Source organism: Mobula birostris, chromosome 20 (genome assembly GCF_030028105.1).
Source record: "Mobula birostris isolate sMobBir1 chromosome 20, sMobBir1.hap1, whole genome shotgun sequence".
NCBI classification, from domain to species: domain Eukaryota; kingdom Metazoa; phylum Chordata; class Chondrichthyes; order Myliobatiformes; family Myliobatidae; genus Mobula; species Mobula birostris.
This window is the reverse complement of record NC_092389.1, coordinates 14,746,885-14,773,617: the sequence shown is the minus strand read 5'-3', so window position 1 is coordinate 14,773,617 and position 26,733 is coordinate 14,746,885. Positions and strand designations below refer to the sequence as shown.

At 41.9% G+C, this 26,733-nt stretch overlaps 1 protein-coding gene across 1 annotated transcript in view; it reads left to right on the top strand.

Annotated features, from left to right (window-relative positions):
- grik4 (glutamate receptor, ionotropic, kainate 4) overlaps window positions 1-8,876 on the top strand; it is a 135,134-nt gene extending 126,258 nt beyond the window's left edge. Inside the window, exon 20 of the mRNA XM_072238318.1 lies at window positions 7,937-8,876. Within this exon, the coding sequence (XP_072094419.1) occupies window positions 7,937-8,302 (366 nt within the window). The 3' untranslated portion in view covers window positions 8,303-8,876. The remainder of the gene's footprint in view (window positions 1-7,936) is intronic.
- The last annotated feature ends 17,857 nt before the right edge of the window (window positions 8,877-26,733 follow it).

The following is a 26,733-nucleotide window of genomic DNA, read 5'->3' as shown; positions in this document are numbered from 1 at the left end:
AAGGCGATCTTAGTGGCAATGAACTTGCCAAATTGCAATGTCTTTGGGAAGTGGGAGGAAACCACAACACCCAGAGGAAACCCACGTGGCCACAGGGCGAACATGCAAACTCCACGCTGAGGTCAGGATTGAATCTGGGTCTCTGGCACTGTAAGCAGCAGGTGTATTTGTTGTGCCACCGCGCTGTTTTCTATATAGGTTTGTTGCTTACCCATCTGATATATATGAGGATTACCTTCAGGTATTATGTGAAAGTTTCGTAAATACACCTCTCACAAATTGTTAATTGATAGTTAAAAATGGTTTAGTAAATTTCAACAATGCTTCTATATATTCAAAACATTATGAGTCATAAAGTCATAGAAAGCTTCAGTACAGACACAGGCCCTTTGGCCCATCTAGTCCATGCCAAACCATTTAAACTGCCTGGTTCCATTGACCTGCACCCAGACCATAGCCCTCCATACCTCTCCCAACCATGTACCTATCCAAACTTCTCTTAAATCCTGAAATTGAAATCGCATCCACCATTTGCACTGGGAGCTCGTTCTACACTCTCACCACCCTCTGAGTGAAGAAGTTTCCCTCTACATATTTCGCTTTTCACCCTTAACCCATGACCTCTAGTTGTAGTCTCGCCCAACCTCAGTGGATAAACTCTTCCTTCAGTTAGTCCTGACGAAGGGTCTCGGCCTGAAACGTCGACTGCACCTCTTCCTACAGATGCTGCCTGGCCTGCTGCGTTCACCAGCAACTTTGATGTGTGTTGCTTGAATTTCCAGCATCTGCAGAATTCCTGTTGTTCTCAGTGGATAAAGCTTGCTTGCATTTACCCTATCTATATCCTTCATAATTTTGTGTACACCTATCAAATCTCTCCTCAATCTTATACTTTCTAGAGAATAAAGTTCTATCCTACTCAATCTTTCCTATAACTCAGTTCCTCCAGTCCTGGCAATATCTTTGTAAATTTTCTCTATACTCTTTCAATCTTATTTTCATCTTTCCAGTAGGTAGGTGACCAAAATTGCACACAATACTCCAAATTAGCACTTGCCAACATCTTATTCAACTTCAATATAACATCCCAACCCCTGTAATTAATACATTGATTCATGAAGGCCAATGTGCCAAAAGCTTTCTTTATGACCCTATCTGCCTGTGACACCACTTTCAATCAATTATGCTCCTGTATTCCCAGATGCCTTTGTTCTTCCGCACTCCTCCGTGCCCTACCATTCAATGTGTAAGGCTGGTCCTCCCAAACTGCAACACCTCATACTCGTCAACATTAAATTCCATCTGCCATTTTTCCAGCTAGTCCAGATTCCACTGTAAGTTTTGATAGACTTCCTCAATGCCCACTACACCCCCAGTTTTGGTGTCATCCACAAGTTTGCTGATCCAGTTAACCACATTATCATCCAGATCTTTGATATAGATGACAAACAACAAAGAACCCAGCACCGACCCCTGAGGCACACCACTAGTCAAAGGCCTCCAGTCAGAAAGGCAACCCTCTACTACCACTCTCTGGCTTCTCCTACAAAGCTAAATGTCTAATCCAACTTACTACCTTATTCTGAACAAGCGACTAAACGTTCATGACCAGTCTCACATGTGGGACCTTGTCAAATGCCTTACTAAAGTCCATGTAGCCAACATGTGCTGCCTTGCCTTCATCAACTTTCCTAGTAACTTGCTCGAAGAACTCAATAAGACTGGTTAGACGCGACCTACCACGCACAAACTATGCTGACTATCCTTAAGCAGTCCCTGTCTATCCAAATACCCATATATCCTGTCCCTTAGAAGACCTTCCAATAACAATAATAGAATGATGCAATTATATACCTCTTTATTAGCAACATGATTTTATTTGGACTATTTGGTCTTATGACTTGTCATTCTTCCATTTCCACATAATGACATTGTAATAATCAAGGAAATGGAGAGTTGAAATGATAACTACCAATAGTTGGTTTTCCCCTCATTAAGTGTACTCACCTTAAAGTCATTTCACTATTTTGGATGAGAACCCTGTGATTATTTTGGTCTCTAGGTCTTCTGTCACAGTTACCCCATTATAAGTCTACATGGTTTTCCTTGTAAAACATGTACCCTGTCTCACTATGTGATAGTTCCTTCAAATCTAACTGGCTTGTTGATATCTTTCCACCGCTATCCAGTACTTGACTCTTTTATCTATTTGAACTCATTGTGATAGAAATAATCGTTTCACAGAAACAACAAAGCTGCTTTCCCTGAGGAAGGAGGAATAAACAATGTTCCTCACATTCAAAATCATTTTCAAAGAAAACTTTAGTTAATGATATTGAAACTTAAAAAAGAAATGTGTGTCCATCAACTTTAAAATACCAAAGCAAAAATAAGATCTGTGGACATAGTTTATTCCCTGGAAATAAATAACCCCAAATTCCTATCTTATAAATTTCAAGTTTAAGAATTATTGTCAAAGGTATTCTAACACTCATATTCTTGACATTCTTAGGCATCAGTTTATTAACAAAGGGGAAGGTTATTCTAATAGTAAAATCTCCATTTTCAGCAGGGCTATTGATTCTTCCACAAACAAGAGAAAATCTGCAGATGCTGGAAATCTGAGCAACACACACAAAATGCCGAAGGGACTCAGCAGGCCAGGCAGCATCTATGAAAAAAAGTACAGTTGACGTTTCAGGCCAAAACCCTTCGGCAGGACTAGAAAAAAAAGCTGAGGGGTAGATTAAAAAGGTGGGGTGGTAGGTGAAGTCAAGAGGAACCCTTCCCCTGGTAGGGTGGCGGGAGAATGGGGTAAGAGCAGACGTGCATGAAATGGAAGAGATGTGGTTGAGTCTGCGCCGCATCTGCTCTCTGGCGGGGACAGACAAACCCACGGACTCTCATAGCTAACTAGACTACACCTCATCCTACCCTACTACTTGTAAAAAAGCCATCTCCTTCTCTCAATTCCTCCATCTCCGCCGCATCTGCTCTCTGGATGAGGCTTTTCATTCTAGAACGAAGGAGATGCCCTCCTTTTTCAAAGAAAGGGGCTTCCCTTCCTCCACCATCAATGCTGCCCTCAACCGCATCTCTTTGATTTCACGCACATCTGCTCTCACCCCACCCTCCCACTACCACGCCAAGGACAGGATTCCTCTTGTCCTCACCTACCACCCCACCAGCCTCTGCGTCCAGCACATAATTCTCCGAAAATTCCGCCACCTCCAACGGGATACCACCACCAAGCACATCTTTCCCTCACCTCCCACTTTCCACAGGGATCGCTCCCTACGCAACTCCCTTGTCCATTCGTTCCTCCCCACTGATCTCCCTCCTGGCACTTAGAAACCATAGAAACTACAGCACAGTAACAGGCCTTTTGGCCCTTCTTGGCTGTGCCAAACTATTTTCTGCCTAGTCCCACCAACCTGCACACGGACCATATCCTTCCATACACCTCCCATCCATGCGTCTGTCCAATTTATTCTTAAATGTTAAAAAAGAACCCGCATTTACCAACTCGTCTGGCAGCTCATTCCATACTCCCACCACTCTCTGTGTGAAGAAGCCCCCCCTAATGTTCCCTTTAAACTTTTCCCCCCTCACCCTTAACCCATGTCCTCTGGTTTTTTTCTCCCCTTGCCTTAGTGGAAAAAGCTTGCTTGCATTCACTCTATCTATACCCAACATAATTTTATATACCTCTATCAAATCTCCCCTCATTCTTCTACGCTCCAGGGAATAAAGTCCTAACCTATTCAACCTTTCTCTGTAACTGAGTTTCTCAAGTCCCGGCAATATCCTTGTAAACCTTCTCTGCACTTTTTCAACCTTATTTATATCCTTCCTGTAATTTGGTGACCAAAACTGAACACAATACTCCAGATTCGGCCTCACCAATACCTTATACAGCCTCATCATAACATTCCAGCTCTTATACTCAATACTTTGATTAATAAAGGCCAATGTACCAAAAGCTCTCTTTATGACCCTATCTACCTGTGACGCCACTTTTAGGGAATTTTGTATCTGTATTCCCGAATCCCTCTGTTCTCCTGCACTCCTCAGTGCCTTACCATTTACCCTGTATGTTCTACCTTGGTTTGTCCTTCCAAAGTGCAATACCTCACACTTGTCTGTATTAAACTCCATCTGCCATTTTTCCAGCTGGTCCAAGTCCCTCTGCAGGCTCTGAAAACCTTCCTCACTGTCCACTACACCTCCAATCTTTGTATCATCAGCAAATTTGCTGATCCAGTTTACCACATTATCATCCAGATCATTGATATAGATGACAAATAACAATGGACCCAGCACTGATCCCTGTGGCACACCACTAGTCACAGGCCTCCACTCTGAGAAGCAATTTTCTACTACCACTCTTTGGCTTCTTCCATTGAGCCAATGTCTAATCCAATTTACCACCTCTCCATGTATACCTAGCAACTGAATTTTCCTAACTAACGTCCCATGCGGGACCTTGTCAAAGGCCTTACTAAAGTCCATGTAGACAACATCCACTGCCTTCCCTTCATCCACTTTCCTGGTAACCTCCTCAAAAAACTCCAATAGATTGGTCAAGCATGACCTACCATGCACAAGGTCATGTTGACTCTCCCCAATAAGTCCCTGTCTATCCAAATGCTTGTAGATTCTGTCTCTTAGTACTCCCTCCAATAATTTACCCACTACCGACGTCAAACTTACCAGCCTATAATTTCCCAGATTATTTTTCGATCCTTTTTTAAACAATGGAACAACATGAGCCATTCTCCAATCCTCTGGCACCTCACCCGTAGACACCGACTCCATTTTAAATATTTCTGCCAGGGCCCCCGCAATTTCAACACTAGTCTCCTTCAAGGTGCAAGGGAACACTGTCAGGTCCTGGGGATTTATCCACTTCAATTTGCCTCAAGATAGCAAGCACCTCCTCCTTTTCAATCTGTACAGTTTCCATGGTCTCACTACTTGTTTCCCTTAATTCCATAGACTTCATGCCAGTTTCCTTAGTAAATACAGACGCAAAAAAACCATTTAAGACCTCCCCATTTCTTTTGGTTCCGCACATAGCCGACCACTCTGATCTTCAAGAGGACCAATTTTATCCCTTACAATCCTTTTACTCTTAATATACCTGTAAAAGCTCTTTGGATTATCCTTCACTTTGACTGCCAAGGCAACCTCATGTCTTTCTTTAGCCCTCCTGATTTCTTTCTTAAGTATTTTCTTGCACTTTTTATATTCCTCAAGCACCTTATTTACTCCTTGTTTCCTATACATGTCATACAACTCTCTCTTCTTCTTTATCAGAGTTGCAATATCCCTTGAGAACCAAGGTTCCTTCTTCCTATTCACTTTGCCTTTAATCCTGACAGGAACATACAAGCTCTGCACTCTCAAAATTTCTCCTTTGAAGGCTTCCCACTTACCGATCACATCCTTGCCAGAGAACAACCTGTCCCAATCTAGGCTTTCTAGATCCTTTCTCATTTCTTCAAATTTGGCCTTCTTCCAGTTCAAAACCTCAACCCTAGGACCAGATCTATCCTTGTCCATGATCAAGTTGAAACTAATGGTGTTATGATCACTGGAACCAAAGTGCTCCCCTACACACACTTCCGTCACTTGTCCTAACTCGTTTCCTAACAGGAGATCCAATATTGCATCCCCTCTAGTTGGTACCTCTATATATTGATTTAGAAAACTTTCCTGAACACATTTTACAAACTCTAAACCATCTAGACCCCTAACAGTATGGGAGTCCCAATCAATATATGGAAAATTAAAATCCCCTACCACCACAACTTTATGTTTCATGCAGTTGCCTGCTATCTCTCTGCAGATTTGCTCCTCCAATTCTCGCTGACTATTGGGTGGTCTATAATACAACCCCACTAATGTGGCCATACCTTTCCTGTTTCTCAGCTCCACCCATAAGGACTCAGTAGACAAGCCCTCTAATCTGTCCTGCCTGAGCACTGCTGTAACATTTTCCCTGACAAGCAATACTACCCCCCCACCTTTCATTCCTCTGCTTCGATCACATCTGAAACATTGGAACCCTGGAATATTAAGCTGCCAGTCCTGCCCCTCCTGTAGCCAAGTTTCACTAATTGCTATAACGTCATAATTCCACGTGTCAATCCACGCCCTCAACTCATCCGCCTTCCCCGCAATACTCCTAGCATTGAAATATATACACCTCAGAAGATTTTTACCACCACTCACAACCTTTCTATTTGCGACTTTGCTTAAACTTTTAACACCATTTATTTTCACCCCAGCCACACTGTCAGCTCTGGCACTCTGGTTCCCATCCCCCTGTAGATCTAGTTTAAAGCCTCTCCAATAGCACTAACAAACCTCCCTGAAAGGATATTGGTCCCCTTGTAGTTCAAGTGTAACCCGTCTCTCTTGTACAGGTCCCACCTGCCCCAGAAGAAGTCCCAATGATTCTGAAATCTGAAACCTTGCCCCCTACACCAGTTCCTCAGCCACTTGTTCATCCTCCAGAGCATCCTATTCTTACCCTCACTGGCACGTAGCACAGGTAGCAATCCTGAGATTACCACCCTTGAGGTCCTGCTTTTCAACTTCCTACCAAGCTCTCTATACTCACTCTCCAGGACCTCTTCACTCTTCCTTGCTATGTCATTGGTACCGATGTGCACCACGACATCTGGCTGATCACCCTCCCACTTCAGAATGTCATGCAATCGATCAGAGGCATCCTCGACCCTGGCACCCGGGAGGCAACAAACCATCCTGGATTCTCTGTCACGACCACAGAACCTTCTATCTGCACCTCTAACTATCAAGTCCCCTATCACTACCGCTCTCCTCTTTTTCCACCCTCTCTTCTGCACTGCAGAACCAGACTCAGTGCCAGAGATCTGGCTGCTGCAGCTTAAACCCAGGTAAGTCATCCCCCCAACAGTATTCAATGCGGTATGCTTGTTGTTGAGGGTAATGGCCACAGGGGAACTCTGCTCTGCCTGCCCTTTCCTCTTCCCTCGCCTGAAAGTGACCCAATTTCCTGTGCTCTGCTCCTTTGGCGTAACTACCTCCCTGTAGCTACTATCTATAATCTCCTCATTCTCCCGAATGATCCGCAGGTCATCCACTTATCCTTGCAAGTGGAACAAGTGCTACACCTGCCCCTACACCTCCTCCCTCACTGCCATCCAGGGCCCTAAACAGTCCTTCCAGATGAGACAACACTTCGCGTGTGAGTCTGTTGGGGTCATCTACTGTGTTTGGTGCTCCCAGTGTGGCCTCCTGAATATCGGATACCCAACGTAAATTGAGAGACCGCTTCACCAAGAGTCAACGCTCTGTCTGCCAGAACAAGTGGGATGTCCCAGTGGCCACCGTTTTTAATTCCACTTCCCATTCCGATATGTCCATCCACGGCCTCCTTCACTGTCGTGATGAGGCCACACTTAGTCTGGAGGAACAACACCTTATATTCCATTTGGGTAGCCTCCAACTTGATGGCATGCAGATCAATTTCTCGAACTTCCAGTAATGCCCCCCAAACCCCTCCCCCACCACCTTCTCCATTTCCCATCCCCTTTTCCCCTCTCGTACCTCATCTCACCAATCAACTTCCCAGCTCTTTACTTCATCCCTCCCCCACCAGGTTTCACCTATTACCTGGTGTTTCTCTCTCCCCTCCCCCCACCTTTTAAATCTACTCCTCAGCTTTTTTTTCTCCATTCCCGCTGAAGGCTTTCAGCCCGAAACATCAACTGTACCTTTTTCCATAGATGCTGCCTGGCCTGCTGAGTTCCTCCAGCATTTTGTGTGTGTTACTAAAGATTGTTCCATTGGATGGAGAAGCTTAATTGTGAAATCAATGCCTAGAAACCTGGCATTGTATAACATTGTATGTATTCACTAATTTTTACTTTGTTTATTCCCCCAGATTTCTGTTTGTCAGGAGATGCTGAAAGAGCTGCGGAGTATTGTGTCATGTCAGGAAAGCATTAAGTCTCGGCGGAAGCGGCGTTTGATTAGGACACGTTTCAATCAAACTGAAACTTCTCGTGATGTTAATGCCATGAGCCTAAGCAATGGGAAGCTATGCAGTGGCACACTGCCAGACCCAGTCTCCCAGCGTCTGGCACACGAGGCTGCCCTAGCAGTAAGAGGCTGCACCCACATTCGCGTCTGTCCGGAGTGCCGTCGGTTTCAGGGCCTGAGGCCCAGGCCTATAGAGTCACCAATACAAAGTGAAGAGAGTCTAGAGTGGGAAAAGGGCACAAATAACAGCAGTGACCAAGAACAATAGGACAATGACAAAAAGACCTCCATCTCAAAGACCACTGTGCTCATGCAAGCTCTGCCCTTGGCAAGAGGGGAAATCTTCTTTGTGGTAGGATAAAGCAGAATGCAAGCCCTGGGCAGCAGATCCTGAAATAATGAATGTTCTTCGTCCTACGCAAAATGACATTAACAATGCACTGTGTGGATCTTCTCTCTCCAATCAGGGCGGCAGCAGAATTCTATCTGTAAATTCTAATATAAAACAAAGTGCCAAATCTTACATTCCCATTCTCAGAGCAGCAAGGTTTTGAACCTCAAGCTATGCACTTCTGTAAATCTCTCCCTAGGCCTGGAAGGGGGTCATGATCAACACAAGTTAATTAAATGTCACTGAATAAGTGACAAAGAGAGAAACCCATTGGTGAACAGTTTCTACAATGGCGTACAAATCCCATGCCTGCAGGTCTTATTTTTGTTATGTGAATTTCCCCTTCTCACAAGCCCAGGGTGACTGTTTGGGGGAAAAGAGAACAATTCCTATATAAGTCCTCAATCTCTGTTTCATCATCCTGTGTGCTAGAAATTGGACTTACACACTAACCTAGATTGAAATTTGTGAAATGATTCTATGCAATTCCTGTGTTACAAAGATCGGTACATTAAAATTTAATTAAGGATCTTCACATTTTGCCTTTTTTAGAAAAAAAACTAATTGCTGTCTCTTGTTCCACCTTCTGGATTTTCTCTTTTATTGTAAAGAAATACATAGCTGAAAGCTTTCTTAATATATAACATAAGCATGCTGGAATGGACATCTCCATCTGTCAGAATCTAACTTCATGTATAATATATCTATTTAAAGAGGAGAAAGTAAATTCCCACGGAGAGATTATTTATTGTTCTCCCAAAAACACCCAGGGTCTCCTGGAGCTAATAGTTGGTATTTTTGTTATTACATTTTAAAAAACTAAAACCTCCAAAGATTACTTGATTTTAATTATTATTTAAAACTCCTTCCCTTTAATCATTGTTTCGTACAATATAAAATCATTCGAAATGTTTTTTGGGCCATCTAAGCATCTAATACTGTTGCAGATTTTACTTATTTTACAGCAGTGAGGTGGGAGAGGACAGAACATAAATGCTGTCTTCATCTCAAGGATTTATGTTTCTGTCAGGATGTGTGGCTTTCCTCTCTATTAATATCAGAAACGTTTCTTATATAAATTATGTTTAGTCTCAAAAGTAGATATTGTCAGGTTTTATATTTCAGCACAAAATTTATTCATCAAAATGACCAAGATCGACAACTGACAACCCACAACCAGACCCTCCTGCAGCGATAATCACTCAGAATACATTGCTAGTTTAAGGTAAGAATCCTACTTTTAAAAAAGTGCAGACACAACCTATGGAAAGCCATTATGAGAGCAAAAAACTATTCTATGTGAAATTAGAGACACATTTGAGTGCATGAAAACTGTGGCAGGGTTTGCCTGTCATTACTTCCTTTACGGCAAAATTTTACAGCATAAATGGCAGTGATGCTTCTATCCCCAATGAGCTCCTTGCCTTTTATGCATGCTTTGAAAGGAAGAGTAACACTACACCTGTGCGAAATGCCATAAAATCTAGCAACCCTGTGAGCTTGTCTCAGAGGCCAATGTCAGAATATCCTTCAAGAGGGTGAACCCTCGCAAGGCGTCAGGCCCTGACAGTGAAAATCTGTAACAAACAACCGTCTGGAGTGTTCAAGGACCCTGCAATTTACCTACTGCTGCACCAGGTTTGCAGCAGATGAAATCGCACTGGCTCTCCACTCTGCTTTGAAGCACAGGGACAACAGCAAAACTAGGACAGGCTCATAAATATAAGAGATTCTGCATATGCTGGAAATACAGAGTAACACACACAAAATGCTGGACGAACTCAGTAAGTCAGGCAGCATCTATGGAAATGAATAGACAGTCGACTTTTTGGGCCGAGACTCTTCATCAGGACTCCTGTCAGGCTGCTGTTTAATGATTACAGTTCAGCATTCAATACCATCATCCCCTGGGTACTAATCACCAAGCTTCTAAACCAGTGTCTTTGAACCTCTGTCGGCAACTGAATCCCTGACTTTCTCAGTCCACCAACGGTACTGGTCAGTGTTACTCTCTCCTCCCTGCTGACAATCAACATAGGTGCACCTCAAGAATGTGTGCTTAGCCCACTGTTCTATTTTCTCTACACTCATGACTGGCTAAGCTCAAAAACCATTTGTAAGTTTGCAGATGACACCACTGCTTTTGGTAAAATTTTGGATAATAATGAGAAGGCATACAGAAGTGAGATAGATTGGCTGGTTGATTTGTGTTGCAACAACAACCTGGCACTCAGTGTCAGCAAGGCCAATAGGAAGGGGAAGTCAGGGGAGCACATGCCAGATCTCATTAAGTTCATCAGAATACACATCACCAAAGATCTCACCTGGACTGTACATACAGGCTATGTAGCAAGAAAAGCACATCTCTTCTGCCTCAGGTGACTGAAGAAGTTCGGCATGAGCCCCCAAAACCTCAAGACCTTCTTACAGGGGCACCATTGAGAGCATCCTGACTGGCTGTATTACCGCCTGGTATGGGAACTGCAGCAACTTTGATCGCTGGACACTCCAGAGAGTGGTACGAACAGCCCATTGCATCTATGGATGTGAACTTCTCTCCATTGAGGACATTTACAGCAGCAGGTGCATAAAGAAGGCCTGGAAGATCATTAGGGACACCAATCACCCCAACCATAAACTGTTTCCATCTGACAAATGATATCATACCATTAAAGCCAGGACTAACAGGCTATGGGACAGCTTCATTCTATAAACCATTAGACTTATAAATTCACATGTCTGTACATTGTGACGGCGTCATAACACAAAGATTTTTACTCCCTCACATTGTGGGATGGATGTAAGATTTAAATAAATTCAAAATTAAGGTGTCAGTGATAGAAAGGGTGAGCAGCTTTAAAGAAATGAATGTCAACATCTCAAGGATCTAGCCTGAGCTCAACAAATTGATGAAATCATGAAGAATGGTTCTCCTTTATTAGGAGTTTGAGGAGAGGTCACCACAAACCCTTACAAAATTTCTATGGGTCTATGATGGACTGCATTCTGGCTGGCTGCATCACAGCCTGGTATGGAGGCTCCAATGCACAGGATCGCAAGAGGCTGCCAAGGATTGTAGGCTCAGCCAGCTCCATCACGAGCACAACCTTTACCACCATCAAGGGCATCTTCAAGAGGCGACGCCTCAGGAAGGTGGCATCCAGCATTGAGGATCCTCACTATCCAGGACATGCTCTTTTCTCACTACTACCATTAGGGAGGAGGTACAGGAGCCTAAAGGCCCACACTCAATGATTCAGGATCAGCTTCTTCGCAGCTGTCATCAGATTTCTGAGTGGTTCATGAATCCACAAACACTACCTCATTATTCCATTATTTTTGCACAATTTATTTACTTTGTAATTTATAGTAACTTTGTGTCTTTGCACTATGCTGCTGGTGCAAAACAACAAATTTAATGTCATATAAAACAATGATAATAAACCTGCTTCCTAATTCCTGAGGCAATGAACTTTGTGTGTATTGCCTTTTCTATTAATCATTACCAATTGAAGCAATATCCTCTTCCTCGATTATACTGTTTCTCACCTTATTCAGGTAAGTGTGAAAATTAAAAACCTGACCAAATTTACTTCAGTTCCATGCTATATTTTCTGAAGACATGCAGCAAGTTTTATAACTATTTTAGTCTCAACTGATTCAGAATGTATTAAATATGACCAGCCACTCACACTGTGAAAGATACATGAACTTGAAACAAGCTGACGTGAAAACACTTTCATTCTAAACGATGAAAATGAGATCTCCTTTAAAGCAATTGCCAATTAATAGATGGGTTATGCCAGAATGCCTTTCTCATGTGGAAGCAGAAATGGGGAAGGTTGGGGGTTGCATCCTCATTCCAACACTAAAATTAAAATTGGTGGACCTGGCACAACTGCTTGAATTCATAAGACTGCTATTGTAATAGTTGATCCCTGGAGTAAAATTTGGTTAGCCCAACAATCCTCACAACCTTTCTGGCTGGCAAAGTTAGCCACCACTGCTTAATCTACTCCTTAAAGCAGGGATTGAAAAGAAGTATTCATCCCGGTCAGAGCATTACGTACTCTAGATCCAACACAGAAGGTAAGTAGACTAAACGAATGACTTTCACAATCTTGGGACATCCTAAGTAAATTACAACCAATTTGATGTTTTTTGATTTTTGCATCCTTGTGAGCAAATCTGGCACCTATTTTGCATCCAGTAAGATTCCATATCTGGCACAAGGATAAATGGTTATAAAAGTGGCAAGCAATTTTGATTTTGTTTAAAGTTTAAAGATGTGCCTTTTATTAAATAAGAGATTATATTCAGTTGAGTGAGCAGATGGATCTTCAATTCAACACACCTGAAAGCTACTATGAACATATTGAGCACTTGGCTCTAAAATAGATTCAGGTCTACAAGTACATCACCTGATCCCTAAGTGTGAAGTGGAACACACAATCTTCTGAGCCAATACTGAAAATTCACCAACTGATCCAAGAGTGATGCTGAAAATTCCCCACCTGTACAGGTGACGTGTACCTAAATAATCTAATGTGGCACAAGATTGGAAGTTATCCAGAGGCAAGAGAAGTTCACTTTGGATTAACATTTTGATGCTGCTTCTGTGTCACGATCCTTTAGAAACTTGTTGGATTGCAAGTTGGTTCCCAGCTGCAAAATGGGTATAATTGCACATGATGATTTATGATGATTTCTGTATAACCTGACTAGAAGACACGTGGTCATGACCTATAGCAATTATAGAAACACTAACTTGAACAGGTTCTTCGTAGGTGCTCCCATGGCATCATGGGTGATTTATTGCCACTTCAGAATCCACAGCTCTGTGGGATTGGAAATGGCATATGGGGTCAATGTGGACACCAAACACTGTCACAAACACAGCAGGAGGGACTTGATGGGCTGTAAGCTGGGAAATTTGGAAAGTGATAAGCTCCTTCCACCATTTATACTGGACTTTCGTACGATTCCAACAAGGGACTTGAATTCTCAATGTCATCCCCAGTCACAGAGTCATAGAAAAATACAGCACAGAAACAAATCCTTCAGCTCATTTATTCTATCTAGTCTGAAACCATTTAAACTGCCTACTCCCATCGACCTGCACCGGGACCAGAGCCCTCCATACCCCTACTATCCATGTACCTATCCAAACCTCTCCTAAATGTTGAAATTGAGCTAGCATTCACCACATTCCACACTCTCACGACCCTCTGAGTGAAGAAGTTTCCCCTCATGTCCCCCTTAAACTTCTCACCTTAACCCATGACCTCTGGTCGTAGTCCCACTCAACCTCAGTGGAAAAAGCCTGCTTGCATTTACCCTATCTATACCCCTCATAATTCTGTATACCTCTATCAAATCTCCTCTTAGTCTTCTACTTTCTGAAGAATATAATCCTAACCTATTCAACCTTTCCTTATAACTGAGGTCCTCCAGACCTGCCAACGTCTTTGTAAATTTTCTCTGTACTATTTCAACCTTCTTTACATCTTTCACAGTGTTCCTTCTCCATTTTAAAGAGCCATGGGACAGAAATAATAACAAGATATGAAATAAAAATAGGATAGCTTATTTGGTCTTTATACCTGCTCTGGCATTCAATACTCTTTTATCTCAATGCTATTTCCACACTAATCACATATCTCTTGATTTTCTTAATACCCAAAAATCTTTTTATATCTGACCTAAATCTACTTGGTGACTGAGCCTCCGTAGGTCAGGATAGTGTACTCCAAAGATGCATCGTCATTTTAGTGAAAAGGTTTATCATCATGTTCATGAATATTCAGTCCCTTATTTGAGATTGTGAATGCTGGTTCTCTACACCATAAGCCAGTGAAGACTTCATTGTCAAGCTCCTTAGAATTTTATTTGTTTCAATCAGATGACCTTTCATTTTTCTAAACAAGAGAGTACAGGCCCAGTCTATTTACTTTCTCTGCATAACCCACGATCTCAGTAATCAGTCTGCTAAACATTTGCAACACCCCATCAGTTGCAAATATATCCTATTTTAGGTAGGAAGAATAGATCTATTGAAGTTATTTTTTCCCCAGAGCTCAACAATTGGAGCAAAATATCTCTACTCTTGTACTGAAAATTCTCTTGCGATAAAAGCCAACAAATCTTTTGCCTTCTATCAAGTGATTTATTGCAAGGACAGTTTTCTTCAAATATCAGCACTTTTCAGTCTCACATCATTTGAAATATACTCTGTTGCTCTGCTCTACTAAAGTGGATTAATACTCATTTTTCCTCATCATATTTCATCTACCATCTCCAAGCCCATTCATGGAGCCTGCTAATGTTCCCTGAAGCCTTTATTTACCTCTCTCGCAGTCCAAACTACCTTGAGTAGATGGGGAGGTAATACTCGTCCAAGAACGCTTTGAGGCTCAGAGTGGTATCTATTTCAGGAGTCTAGTGTTGCATATGTTACTAAGGTAACATGCTTCTTGAATATAAGTAGAACTGTTGGCCTGAAAGAGGATGCTGATGTATGTTCATCACTCCTGATGAATGAAGTTAGGAGGATTTTGCAGAGGTGGAATTGATACCTCTGCTGTGTTTTGAGTTGGCTGCTGTTGGTAGTCCATGTCTCAGAAGCATACAGGAGGTCTGTCCGGTTGATCCATTAATCATTGGTCAGGTTTGAAGTCTTGGTCTTCAAACAGTCATCCTCATGGGCACAACTATACCGCAAAGAAGATTGGTAGGTGTCTTTTGTGGACGTAAAAGTGTAATGTCCATTTCTTCACACAGTTGAGTAAACGAGATAATGACTTGGAGCTCAGCCTCGAAAAGCAGGAATGAGCAAGTGTCATCTGAATATAGCAGCTCAGTAACTAAGGCTGGATTGATGTTCTTTCTGAAGTGGGTGTAATGAAGATTAAATGGTTTCCCATCTTTACTATAATTCAGCTGTATGCCGGCAGAAATTTTTTTGGAGATGAGGTATAGCACTTTGGTGAAAAAGACTGTGGCAATTGTGCAGTCTTACTTGACACCAGACTACACTGTTGAGAGCCCTTTAAGATCACAGCTTCCTTGCTGTTATGAAGTAAGTGCAAAAAAATCATCAGGTTTTATGGGAAATAAAACTTGAGAAGGATTTTCCAGAATTCCTCACAGTTAAGGGTTTATGTGTGAGGTCAAAATAAACCATGTTTAGTCATTGATATTGCTCCCAGTATTTCTCTTGAAGTTGAAATTTTGTGAAGATCATCTTCATTTTACCTTTAGGTTGTCAAAATCAACTTTGCATTTCACTGCGAGGAGATAGTTGAGGAGGATGCCTTGCAATGACTTTATCATTGGGCAATATTTGCAGTGGCAGCAGATTAGTAAAGGGTTTTTTGGATGTTAAGCATGAGGCCTATCCTTTTGTATTGTTCAGTGAGTAAGTCAGTAACTTGGAGCAATGTCCTAATGTGGGCATACACAAGTATCACGTGTACATTCCAGCTTAATGACAGGTTGACTTTGGGTCCAGAGTGGAGACAGTTATGTGTGTGAGCTACAGCAACAAAGTAATTGTAGCATTTACTCTAAAACAAGCAAATCTGCTCAGAGCCTAAGCATGGGGGCATGGGGTGGGGGGGGGGGGGTTGACACTGTCTGATGCGCTATCCACAATAACAAAGTTCTAAGTTGAAGAAAGTATGTTTGATTCTTTATTAAGAAACCAGAAAAACGAACAATAAGATAACGATAAAAAACTAATGATATAATGAAATAAGCAGTCTAAGTGTATTCAAATGTACAAATTTAAACGTACTAAGCCTAGTGTTCTTAAACAATCAACAAAAAAATCATTCTCCCCTACCTATGCCCTACACTAACCAGACTAAAACTGAACAAAAGACAAAACATGAATACATAACTATCTCTTCACGTCTAGGATTAACATTCATACAATTATCCTCTTTTTTTCTTTCTTCTTCCAGGCAAGTCATGTAACAATCATCTATGCCAGAGGTACCAGCAGTTAGCCCAGTACAGAGTAATCTTTACCGTCACTCTCTGTCAAGTTATTAAGTCAAAATGGTGAAGCTTCTCGAGCAATAGCTCCTCAAACCTCCACCTCCTGTAGGAGACAGATCTTGGTTATAGACCTGTCTAGAAAGATTGATGCGTACTGCTGCACAAATCCTCTTCTGTCTGGGAAGATCTGAATGACTCTTCCCATGAACCATAAGTGTCAAGGTACTGTGTCGTCAAATATAAGCACATTGTCTCCTGAGAGGAAATTGTGTTTCATACCTGACCATTTCTGACATTCCTGTAGCTGTGGTAAATGTTCCTTGACCCACTGTTTCCAAAACAAGCTTGACATGTATTGGACTTGCTTCCATCTACGATAAGCACAAACATCTGCTGGTAGCAAGGATGGTGAGGTCTTTAAAAGCAACAGGTAGTTGATGTTAGTGCTTCCAAATCATTGGGATAGGATGATGCTTTAGTAGTTTGATGACCATTGATAATAGCCTCCACTTCACAAAGAACTGTGTGGAAACCCTCTTCGTCAATATTCTGTACCATCCAGGTAGAATTGAGGACCTTTCTCAAACTTTCTTCCCTTTGCAACTCGAGAATTCATCCGGAATTCTTTCTTTGGTATAAACTAGTAAACTCCATTTCAGCTTTTCTGAGCTCTTCCACTGAGAGACAATCTCAGCCAATCTGACTCTTGCCTTCTCAATCTCTCTCCCCAGAGAATAGCCTTATTGTTCCTCATCCAAGTCAGACCGAGCAAAAGCGATATTCAATTGCTTCCTCTTCCAACTAAGGAGCAAGAGAAGATTCTTAAATCTAAGAATCCAGGCCACGGTCTTCCCCAGCAGGTCTAAGACAAGAAGACTTGGAGCCCTTCAATCTTCATAACACTCCTCTTGACTTCTAGATCATCTAGCAAAAGTTCTCCAGAACCATCAGACTATTCGCTTTCAGGCTGACGAAAATACTGAGGTCCTGACACCCATGTCTTGTTCTTCAGAAAAGCATTCACCTTCAACCCTCTAGAGACCACATCTGCTGGGTTACCTGAAGTGTTTACATACCTCTATTGAGATGCTTGTGAGATCTTAAGAATTTCTGAAACTCTGTTAGCAATGAAGGTTCAGAACCTGTAAGTTTCATTCTTGATATACTTCAGCACAGAAGCACTATCAGTCCAAAAAACTGAGTCCTGAAGCTGCGTGTGCAACTCCTTCCTCCACAATATGTCCATATGGCTTGCCATCGTAGCAGCAGTGAGCTCCATACAAGGGATAGATAGCGACTTCAACGGAACTACCCCAGATTTAACCAAGATAAAAACACTGTGCGCCTGAGAACACGTGTTATGCAACAATAGGCAGGTCACTGCTCCATAGCCAACTTCACTTGCATCTGTAAAGTGGTGTAACTGTGCAGCAGTAACTTCTTCGAATCCAAGGGTTTCAAACATCTAACAACCTTGAAATCTACCAACTGTCAGAGTTCTTCCAGCCAGCTTGTCCACTCATGAGCAACTAACGCTGGTATAGTGTCATCCCAGCCAAATCCTTTCTACATAGTTCTTGTAGAATCTTCTGAGCAGGTAGTACCACCGGACTCAAGATCCCTAAGGGATCATTGATGGAACTAACTGTGGAGAGGATTCCCATTCTATTAAGTGGTCTATTTTGGATTGTGATCTTGAACTTGAAAGTATCAGATTGAATGCAGTATTGCATGTCCAGTGCTTTCCAAATCCTTCATATATTTTGCTCTTTGCTCTTCCGATATCATAGATAGCACGCTGTCAGGTGCTTATCCACTTTGTGAGTCGAAAACCACCTTTGGCACAGATGAATGCAAGGTCATGATAGAGAGACACTGCTTCTTCCTCTGAGGACACAAGGCAGTCATCAACATAGAAGCAATGTAAAATCTTATCCACTGTCTCACAGTTAAACTGTTCTTCATTGATTTCTGCGCATTTCATAAGAATTAAGTTGGCACAACTTGGTGATGAAGTTGCTCCAAAGAAATGTACCACCATTCTAAAGTCCACCATATTTTGGCTGGGGTCACTATCAGGCCACCAGAGAAACCTCAGCAGATCTGCATCTACTGCTGGTATTTTAACGTGATAAAACAGTGATTCTGTATCCACCATGATCACCACTGGTTCTTTTCTGAATCTGGTTATGACTCAGATCAGTGAACCATTAAGATCTGGTCCCTGTAAAAGCTAAGCATTAGGCGATATTCCCTGAAAAGTCGCTCCACAAACAAAACACCATGATGTGGAATATACCTGACCTTGCTATCACTGTGTTCCAGATCCTCTGCTGACACTCTTTTGGCATCACCTTTGGAGATGACATCCTTCATGAAAACTGTGTAATCAGTGTGAAATGACAAATCCTTCTGAAACCTCTTCCTTAGATTTAGAGCATACTGTTCAGTAATCTTCCGATTATTAGAATAATAATATTAGAATCATCCTTCTTTCTCGAAGGTAGCGACCATCCACCAATTTTGCAGAATTTGTAACCAGCTCCATGAACTTGTGGTCTCGACAAATCAGGTTGTTCATTCTGACTGCATTCAGGGAAGTCTGCCATGAAGTGCTGCTGCCAAAGCTCATCCAAGTTCAAAACTGACATCCTATTAACTGTCAGCTCTGACTGAGCACAGTCTCTTCCATCACCATGGTCTCCTTTCAGTGGTCCATTCACAGTCCAACCCAATATTGTCCTAATTGCATAAGGTCCATCATTAACACTGTGAATCACTTGCAATGGCTCCAATTCTTTAGGCATATTTGTCCCTATCAGCAGCTCAATTTCTGAATCAATCTCTGGCAAATGGACTCATTTCAGGTGAGACCATTCCTGGAGATCCTTCTGATGAAAAATGTTTCCTTTGTGGACAGACACACTTTCATGCGTATAGATGTTAGGTAGTTCACAACAGTTTTCATCATCTAAGTCAGCCGCTTCCAATCCTGAAATGACAAAGCTACCCGCAACTTTTTCTTGACCCACGGTGCATAAGAGAATATGTATCCTTTGTCCTGTGAGGTTGAGCTTTTTCATGAGGCTCACTGTGCAGAACACTGCTGTACTTCCTTGATCTAGAAAAGCATAAGTAACCACTGTTTTCTTACCCTTCTTAGACTTAACCTGTGAAGCATGAATTATGGAACATTTGCAATCATGATCACCAGCTCCCATAAGGCCATTAGATACTGGGGCATTACTCTGCTGTGCCTGATTCTTTCACAGCCTTTTCAACTTTCACGAACTTTCGTCAGAGTTAATATGAAATGTGCTGGGATGCTTGCCACTGCATACCTTGCATGAAGGATGCTTCCTGCAATCCTTGCTGATGCGTCCTGCACATAAACAACCAAAGCAGACACCATTTTCCTTTAGAAAGGCAATCGTCTCACTATGAGCCCTTTTCTCCAACTGAGGGCACAAATCCAATGTATGTTCACCCTTGCAGAATGGACAAACCCTTTTGGCTGACAAGATCATTTCCCTTTCATTCGTTCCAGAATGAAGTTGTGACTTAGTTTTGTTCACACCTTCACTTACTGCAGGTAAAGTAGCATTCTGTATATTCCCAAACACTGGGTGTGTCGCAATCTTTACTGGCATTTCAATAAAATCAGCAATGACAATGAAACTAATTTTACAGTTGTGCCTTTCTTACAGTTCACAGACCACGTTCTCCATTTATCCCTAAGCATATAGGGAAATTGCTTTTTTAACAATCGACATATTGGCAGGCATGTCCAGCTCTCCCATGTACTGCACTTCTCCCATGGCATTACAACAGCCTCGAAGAAAAAGACCGCAGTCTTAAAGAGCATTTACGTCTTCAGATTTGATAGGTGCCCAAGAAAGAGCCTTTCGCATGTAGGCTTATGCAATTCTCTGTTCATTACCAAAATGTTCCTGTAGTAAAGCCTTGGCCTTTAGATATCCTTCCTTATGGTCAACATGCTGGCAACTTCTGATAACCTCTCTAGGGCGACCTCCAAAGTACTGTCCGAGGAAATAGAGCCAGTCACCATAGTTGTCGGACTTGCTTCAACACTATTCTTGAAAACACTCACGAATGCATGATCTTGCAATGGATCACCAGCAAAGATTTGAATCTCTCTTTTACGCAGAGATGCAATGCGTTGTTATCGCACCAATGAGATTGTTATTTTGTTTTGCCTCTTTGTAACTACTATAGTACTATTCAGACCTCTATAATCTAAAACAAGAGTGTTTCCATGCTGCAAGTCAATGTTCCCATGAGCACTTTGAACTGCTGGATATGACTTAGATTCAGAGGGCCTCATTAGTGCAGGCTGAGTTTGAACCCCGACCTGCTCCCTATTCTAACCAGATGAAAAATGAACAAAAGACAAAGCATGAGTACGTAACTATATTCTTTACATCTACCATGCTGCAACCCACATGACAAATTACCCACAATAAATGCTCCGCTGTAAAATATCAAAACCGAAGTCCATTTAAATAAAAGGCAGCGAGAATGCAAAGCAACAAACAAAATGTTGGATGAACATAGCAGACTGAGTAGCATCTGTGGAGGGAAATGGACAGTTGGTGTTCCGAGCCAAGACTTTTCCAGCGTCTACGGTCCTTTGTATCTCCGATGGGAATGTAAAGTTGGTTAATCAGAATACTGTAGAGTTCAATAACTAATCACAGCAGAGTTCTTCAATGTTGAGAAAATAGAGTTGAGGTCAGACATTTTACTTTTCATGGTGCCTCATTGTGATCTGGAAGCAGTATTTGAAAGAATGTAAGGGGCAGATTCAATAAGAAATTAAAAAGACAATCAGTTCAATGCTTGAAGGAGGGAGAAACAAAAGGCTCTTGGGGAAAGAGCTGAAGAGATGGATTAAGGAGAGCTCTATCAAAGCTTAATGGTTCTTCACTGTACAATTCCAGTCTAATTATATGGATACATTATCTTTTATGCATTTTTTTCAGAATATGGATCCATCTGAGAAGGACAAGATCTATTGCCCATCTCTAACTTACCTTTGTAAGTGGTGCTGAGCCAGCTTGAACCACTGCAGAACTTCTGGTGAAGGTGCTCCCATATTATTGTTGAATAGGACCAGGACATTTCAGGATTACAATCAGCTGTGAAGGAGGAACATCGATATATCTCCCAAGTCTAGATAGAGTGCAGCTTGGAGCGGGAATCTGCAGAGGGTGATACTCTCATGCACCTGTACCCACTGTCCTCTAGAAGTAAAGATCATAGGTTTCAGAGGTATTGGAGTGATCAAGCAAGTAACTGCAATGCTTTTTGCAGTGGGGAGCACCACAACCAAATACACTTTCTCAATGTATTTTGCTCTGAATTCCCTGTTGCTTATCCTATATTGATGACCATTAGTTTTATTTTTCATGTCTATTAAAGCCTTTTACAGCTTTAATTTTCCCTGTAAGGTAAACTCTGATTACAGAAAATCTGATTCACTGCGAAAGCAAGGTACTGTGGTTATCAGAAATCTGAAACATGAATAAAATTCTGTCAATACAGTTTGGGCAGCACCTGTGGAAGAAGAAAAATAATTAACATTTTAAATCAATTGCCTTCCATAAATTTCAAAGCCATTTGACATACTCCAGAACATAATCCACTATCCACACTATTGTGGTTCAAATTGCATCATAGCAGCTAAAGAATTTAAAATCAATTAATCATATAACCTGGAATAGAGAAAAAGAAGCTCATAACAAAAACTCATCTGGTTCACTGATGTCATTCATCGAAAGCTCAAAAGTTCAAAATTCAAAGTAAATTTATTATCAAAGTACATACATCTCACCATATACTACCCTGAGGTTCATTTTCTTGCAGGCCTGCACAGTAATACAAGAAACATAGTAAAATCAATGAAAGACCACACACAACAGAATGGACAAATAACCAATGTGCAAAAGACAACAAAGTATGCAAATACAAAAGAAAAACATAATTAATAAAGAAAGAAAGAGAAAGAAAGAAAGAAAGAAGCAAGCAAGCAATAAATATCAATAACATGGGATGAAGAGTCCTTGAAAGCAAGTCCATAGGTTGTGGTAACAGTTCAGTGATGGGGCAAATGAAAGGCCTGATAGTTGAGCTGTAATTACTGTTCCTAAACTTGGTTATGTGGGTCCTGAAGCTCCTGTAACTTCGTCCTGATGGCAGCAGCAAAAAGGGAGCATAGCCTCAGTGGTGGGGGTCTTGATGATGGATGCTGCCTTCTTGCGACAGCACTCCATGTAGATGTGCTCAATGGTGGGGAGGGCTTTACCTGTGATGGACTCAGCCATATACACTACTTTTTGTAGGATTTTCTGTCCAAAGGCATTAGTGTTTCCATACCAGGCCCTAATGCAACCAGTCAATATACTCTCCATCACACATCTATAGAAGTTTATCAAAGCTTTGGATGTCATAATGGCACTTACGTGCTGGGACCAGGACATATCCTCTGAAACAATTACACCGAGGAATTTGAAGTTGTTGACCCTTTCCACCTTTGATCCCCCAGTGAGGACTGGCTCATAGACCTTCAGTTTCCTCCTCCTGAAGTCAATGATCAGGCTTGTTGGTCTTGCTGACATTGAGTGAGAGGTTGCTGTTGTGGCACCACTCAGCCAGATTTTCAACCTTTGATTCAGTCTATGACAGTGGTGTCATCGGCAAACATGAATATGGCATTCAAGCTATGCTTAGCCTCACAATCACAGTCATGGAAATATATCTGCCACTTTTATAGGGTTGGCACATCTGTGAGCCACCTGTGCGGTTTCCAGGTCCTTTAAAAGAATAGAACCACTGTACCCTGCCACGCATGTCGTAAAAGGTGACTAAGGAGGGTTGGGCATAGGGTTAGCAGCCCTATCCTGTAAAAATAATTATTTCTACAGAAACATCAGCAGCATCAAAACCAAGCCAGCCAGTCTTGGGAGAGGTAGGGCCTCTTTTGGAGAGCCATATAATGTGGAGAAGTGAAAGCCGAAAGGAAGCTCCTTCACCGAAAAACCTACTGTCAACCAAGAAGACCTCCAGAATTGGCATCTGGAATGTGAGGACCATGTATGAAGCTGGGAAAACCCTACAAGTGGCAAAAGAATTTCAGAACAATAAATTAGATATTTTGGGGCTCTGTGAAACTAGATGGACAAATTCAGGGCAAGTACAACTCACTTCAGGGGAAACTATCATCTATTCGGGACACACGGAAGAGAATGCACCACACACTGAGGGAGTAGGATTAATGTTATCAAAACAAGCACAGGGATCACTTTTGGCTTGGGAAACATCAGGACCCAGCATCATGTCTGCATCCTTTCGCACCAGTAATAGGAGAACAAAGCTAAACACTGTGTTAGCCTAGGCTCCTACAAATGACAAGGATACCATTGTCAAGGAAGATTTCTACAACAGACTGCAAGTACTCCTGGAGAAGCTGAAAAGAAGAGACATCACCATCCCCATGGGAGATTTTAATGCTAAAGCTGGAAATGACAACACAGGATTTGAAGAAATAATGGGCAGCATGGACTTGGAGACAAAAATGAAAATGGAGAGCTATTTGTAGACTTCTGTGCATTCAACAAAATGGTAATTGGTGGCAGCATATTCCCTCACAAGCAGATCCACAAGGCAACATGGATTTCACCAGATCATCGTACAGGAAACCAGATCAAACATATCTGTATCAGTAAGAAGTTCAGAAGATCCATGCAGGCTGTTAGAGTCCTTAGAGGTGCGGATGTGGCATCAGATCATCATCTTGTTATTGGTAAGCTTCAGCTCAAACTTAAAAGGAACTATGCTGCAACAAGCAAAATGAAAAGCTATGCAACACAATTTCTGAAGGACCAGGGGAAAAGACAACAATTCAACTTAGTATTGCAGAACAGATTTCAAGCCTTGGAGAACCTCAATGAAGAATCAAGTGTGGAGGGGATCTGGGAACAAGCCAAAGATGTCTGGACCGGTATATGTGAAGAAGTTCTAGGTAAGAAAGACCACCGACACAAACCATGGATTTCTGCTGAAACACTCAGAAAAATAGAGCAAAGAAAAGCAAAAAAGGATGCACTTAACAAAAGCAAGAGCATTAAAGACTGTTGCACAGAAAAACTATGCAGAAGCAAATAAGAAAGCGAAAGCAAGCATCAGAGTGGACAAAATAAACTTATACTGAAGATCCAGCAAAAGAAGCAGAGCAGGAAGCATCAAAAGGAAACATGAAAGGACTGTACAACACAACCAAGAAACTCTCCGGCAAATTTCAACCAATTAAGGATAAAGAAGGACAAGCTCTGACAGGAGTTGAGGACCAGACCAAAAGATGGGCCGAACACTTTGAACAGCTTCTAAACAGACCATTACCACCAGAACCACCTGTCATCCCACAAGCAGAGAATGACCTAGAGATAGACTGTGGCACTCCTACGAAAGAGGAGATCAGAATGGCAATCAAGCTCCTAAAGTAGGGGTCGCCAACCCGTCAATCACGATCGACTGGTTGATCTTTCAGACTTTCCCAGTAGATCCCGAAGAAAAATCAAAAATAAATACACAAATACTGTTCTAATGTGAGCATTATAAAAGTAAGTAATACTAATTAGGATAATGGTAATATAGCAATATTTTCACTAAAAAGCTGTTTGTAAAGAGAGATCGCTTCCAGGTTGCAGGGGTTTAGTTCCGTTCTTTCTGCCCAGTGCACATGTGTGTAGCTCCCCCATCATGCACCACGTTTTCAGCGTAGCCTGTGCTGCATCAAAGTGACCAATCAGATTAGGGATAAGAGTACTGACTGTCGCAAACATTAATATACGGCAGTGGTCCCCAACCTCTGGGCCGTGAAGCAGGCAGTGGTGCAGCAGTAGTTGGGATGTACACAGCACATTTTTAAGAAAAAAAGCCGAAATAAACAAGCTAGTTAATTAGGTGCTGCCCGGCACGTAAATATCGGCTCAGATCAGAGGCGACGCAATCGGCAATCGCTCGTGATATCCTGATAGCATAACGGAGGCGCCACGAAAGAAGGCGAAAACATACAAATTCCATCCAGAATGGGAAGGGGAATTTCTATTTACCTTGGTGAAAGACAAGTGTGTATGTATGTTGTGCCACCAAACACAAGCACTGACTAAAAGAGGGAATCTGGAGCGGCACCGCAGCACCAACCACCAGGAATTTAAAGACACCTACCCCCCAAAGTGTGCAATTCATGCCTGGAAAGTTGAGCTGAAATCAGGGTTAAAGGCCCAGCAATCATTTTCAACAAAACATGCTGCTTTATATTGAAGCATCATTTTGTTTAAGTCACCTTTTGGCTGAACACAAGAAGCCTTTTACAGATGGCGATTTATTCAAGGAAGCAATGGCCATTACCGCAGAGACTGTTTTTAGTGACTTTAAAAACAAAAATGGCATCGCAACCACAATACATAATATACTGCTTGGCCCTGCAACAGTGACAAGGAGGGTAGAGTCATTGTCAGAGGACGTGAATATTTTTCACTACAGTTCGATGAATCCCTGGATGTAATGCAAACAGCTCAGCTTGTATTTGTCAGAAGGGCTTTCCAGGATTTTACAACAAAGGAGGACTTCCTCACTCTTTTGCAATTAAAGGAAAGAATGAGAGGTGAGGATATCTACAATGAGTTTAAAAAATATGTCCGTGAAAATGACATCCCCATTCATAAATTGGTGGCAATTACTACTGATGGGGCCGAGCAATGCACGGTGTGTGCGTTGGTTTTATAGCACTAAAAGTCAGTGCCTACTTCAGGTCAACTTATCTATGTGAAATTGCATTTTCACAGATGAAAATCATTAAATCTAAGTACAGGAGTTGACTTACTGACAGACACCTCACTGGGGTTGCCAACTTTCTCACTCCCAAATAGGGGACAAAAGTAGCAGTCAAATCCCGGGACATTAGTGTTTACCCCGAGAAAGACTACCATGACCATGAAGCCTTGCGCGGGCACCTGTGTGCGCATGCGCGTACGTGCCGATTTCTTTTCTTTACCCCACCAATCGGTTTTTGCTTAATTTTCATTATTTCTACTTTATATAGGCTGTATATTTATCATATCATTCCTGCTTTTACTATATATTAGTGTTATATTAGGCTTTATGTGTTATTTGGTATGATTTGGTAGGTTATTTTTCGGGGTCTGCGAACGCTCAAAATTTTTTTCCATATAAATTAATGGTAATTGCTTCTTCGGCGTTAAGCATTTTGGTACGAAAGGTTTCAT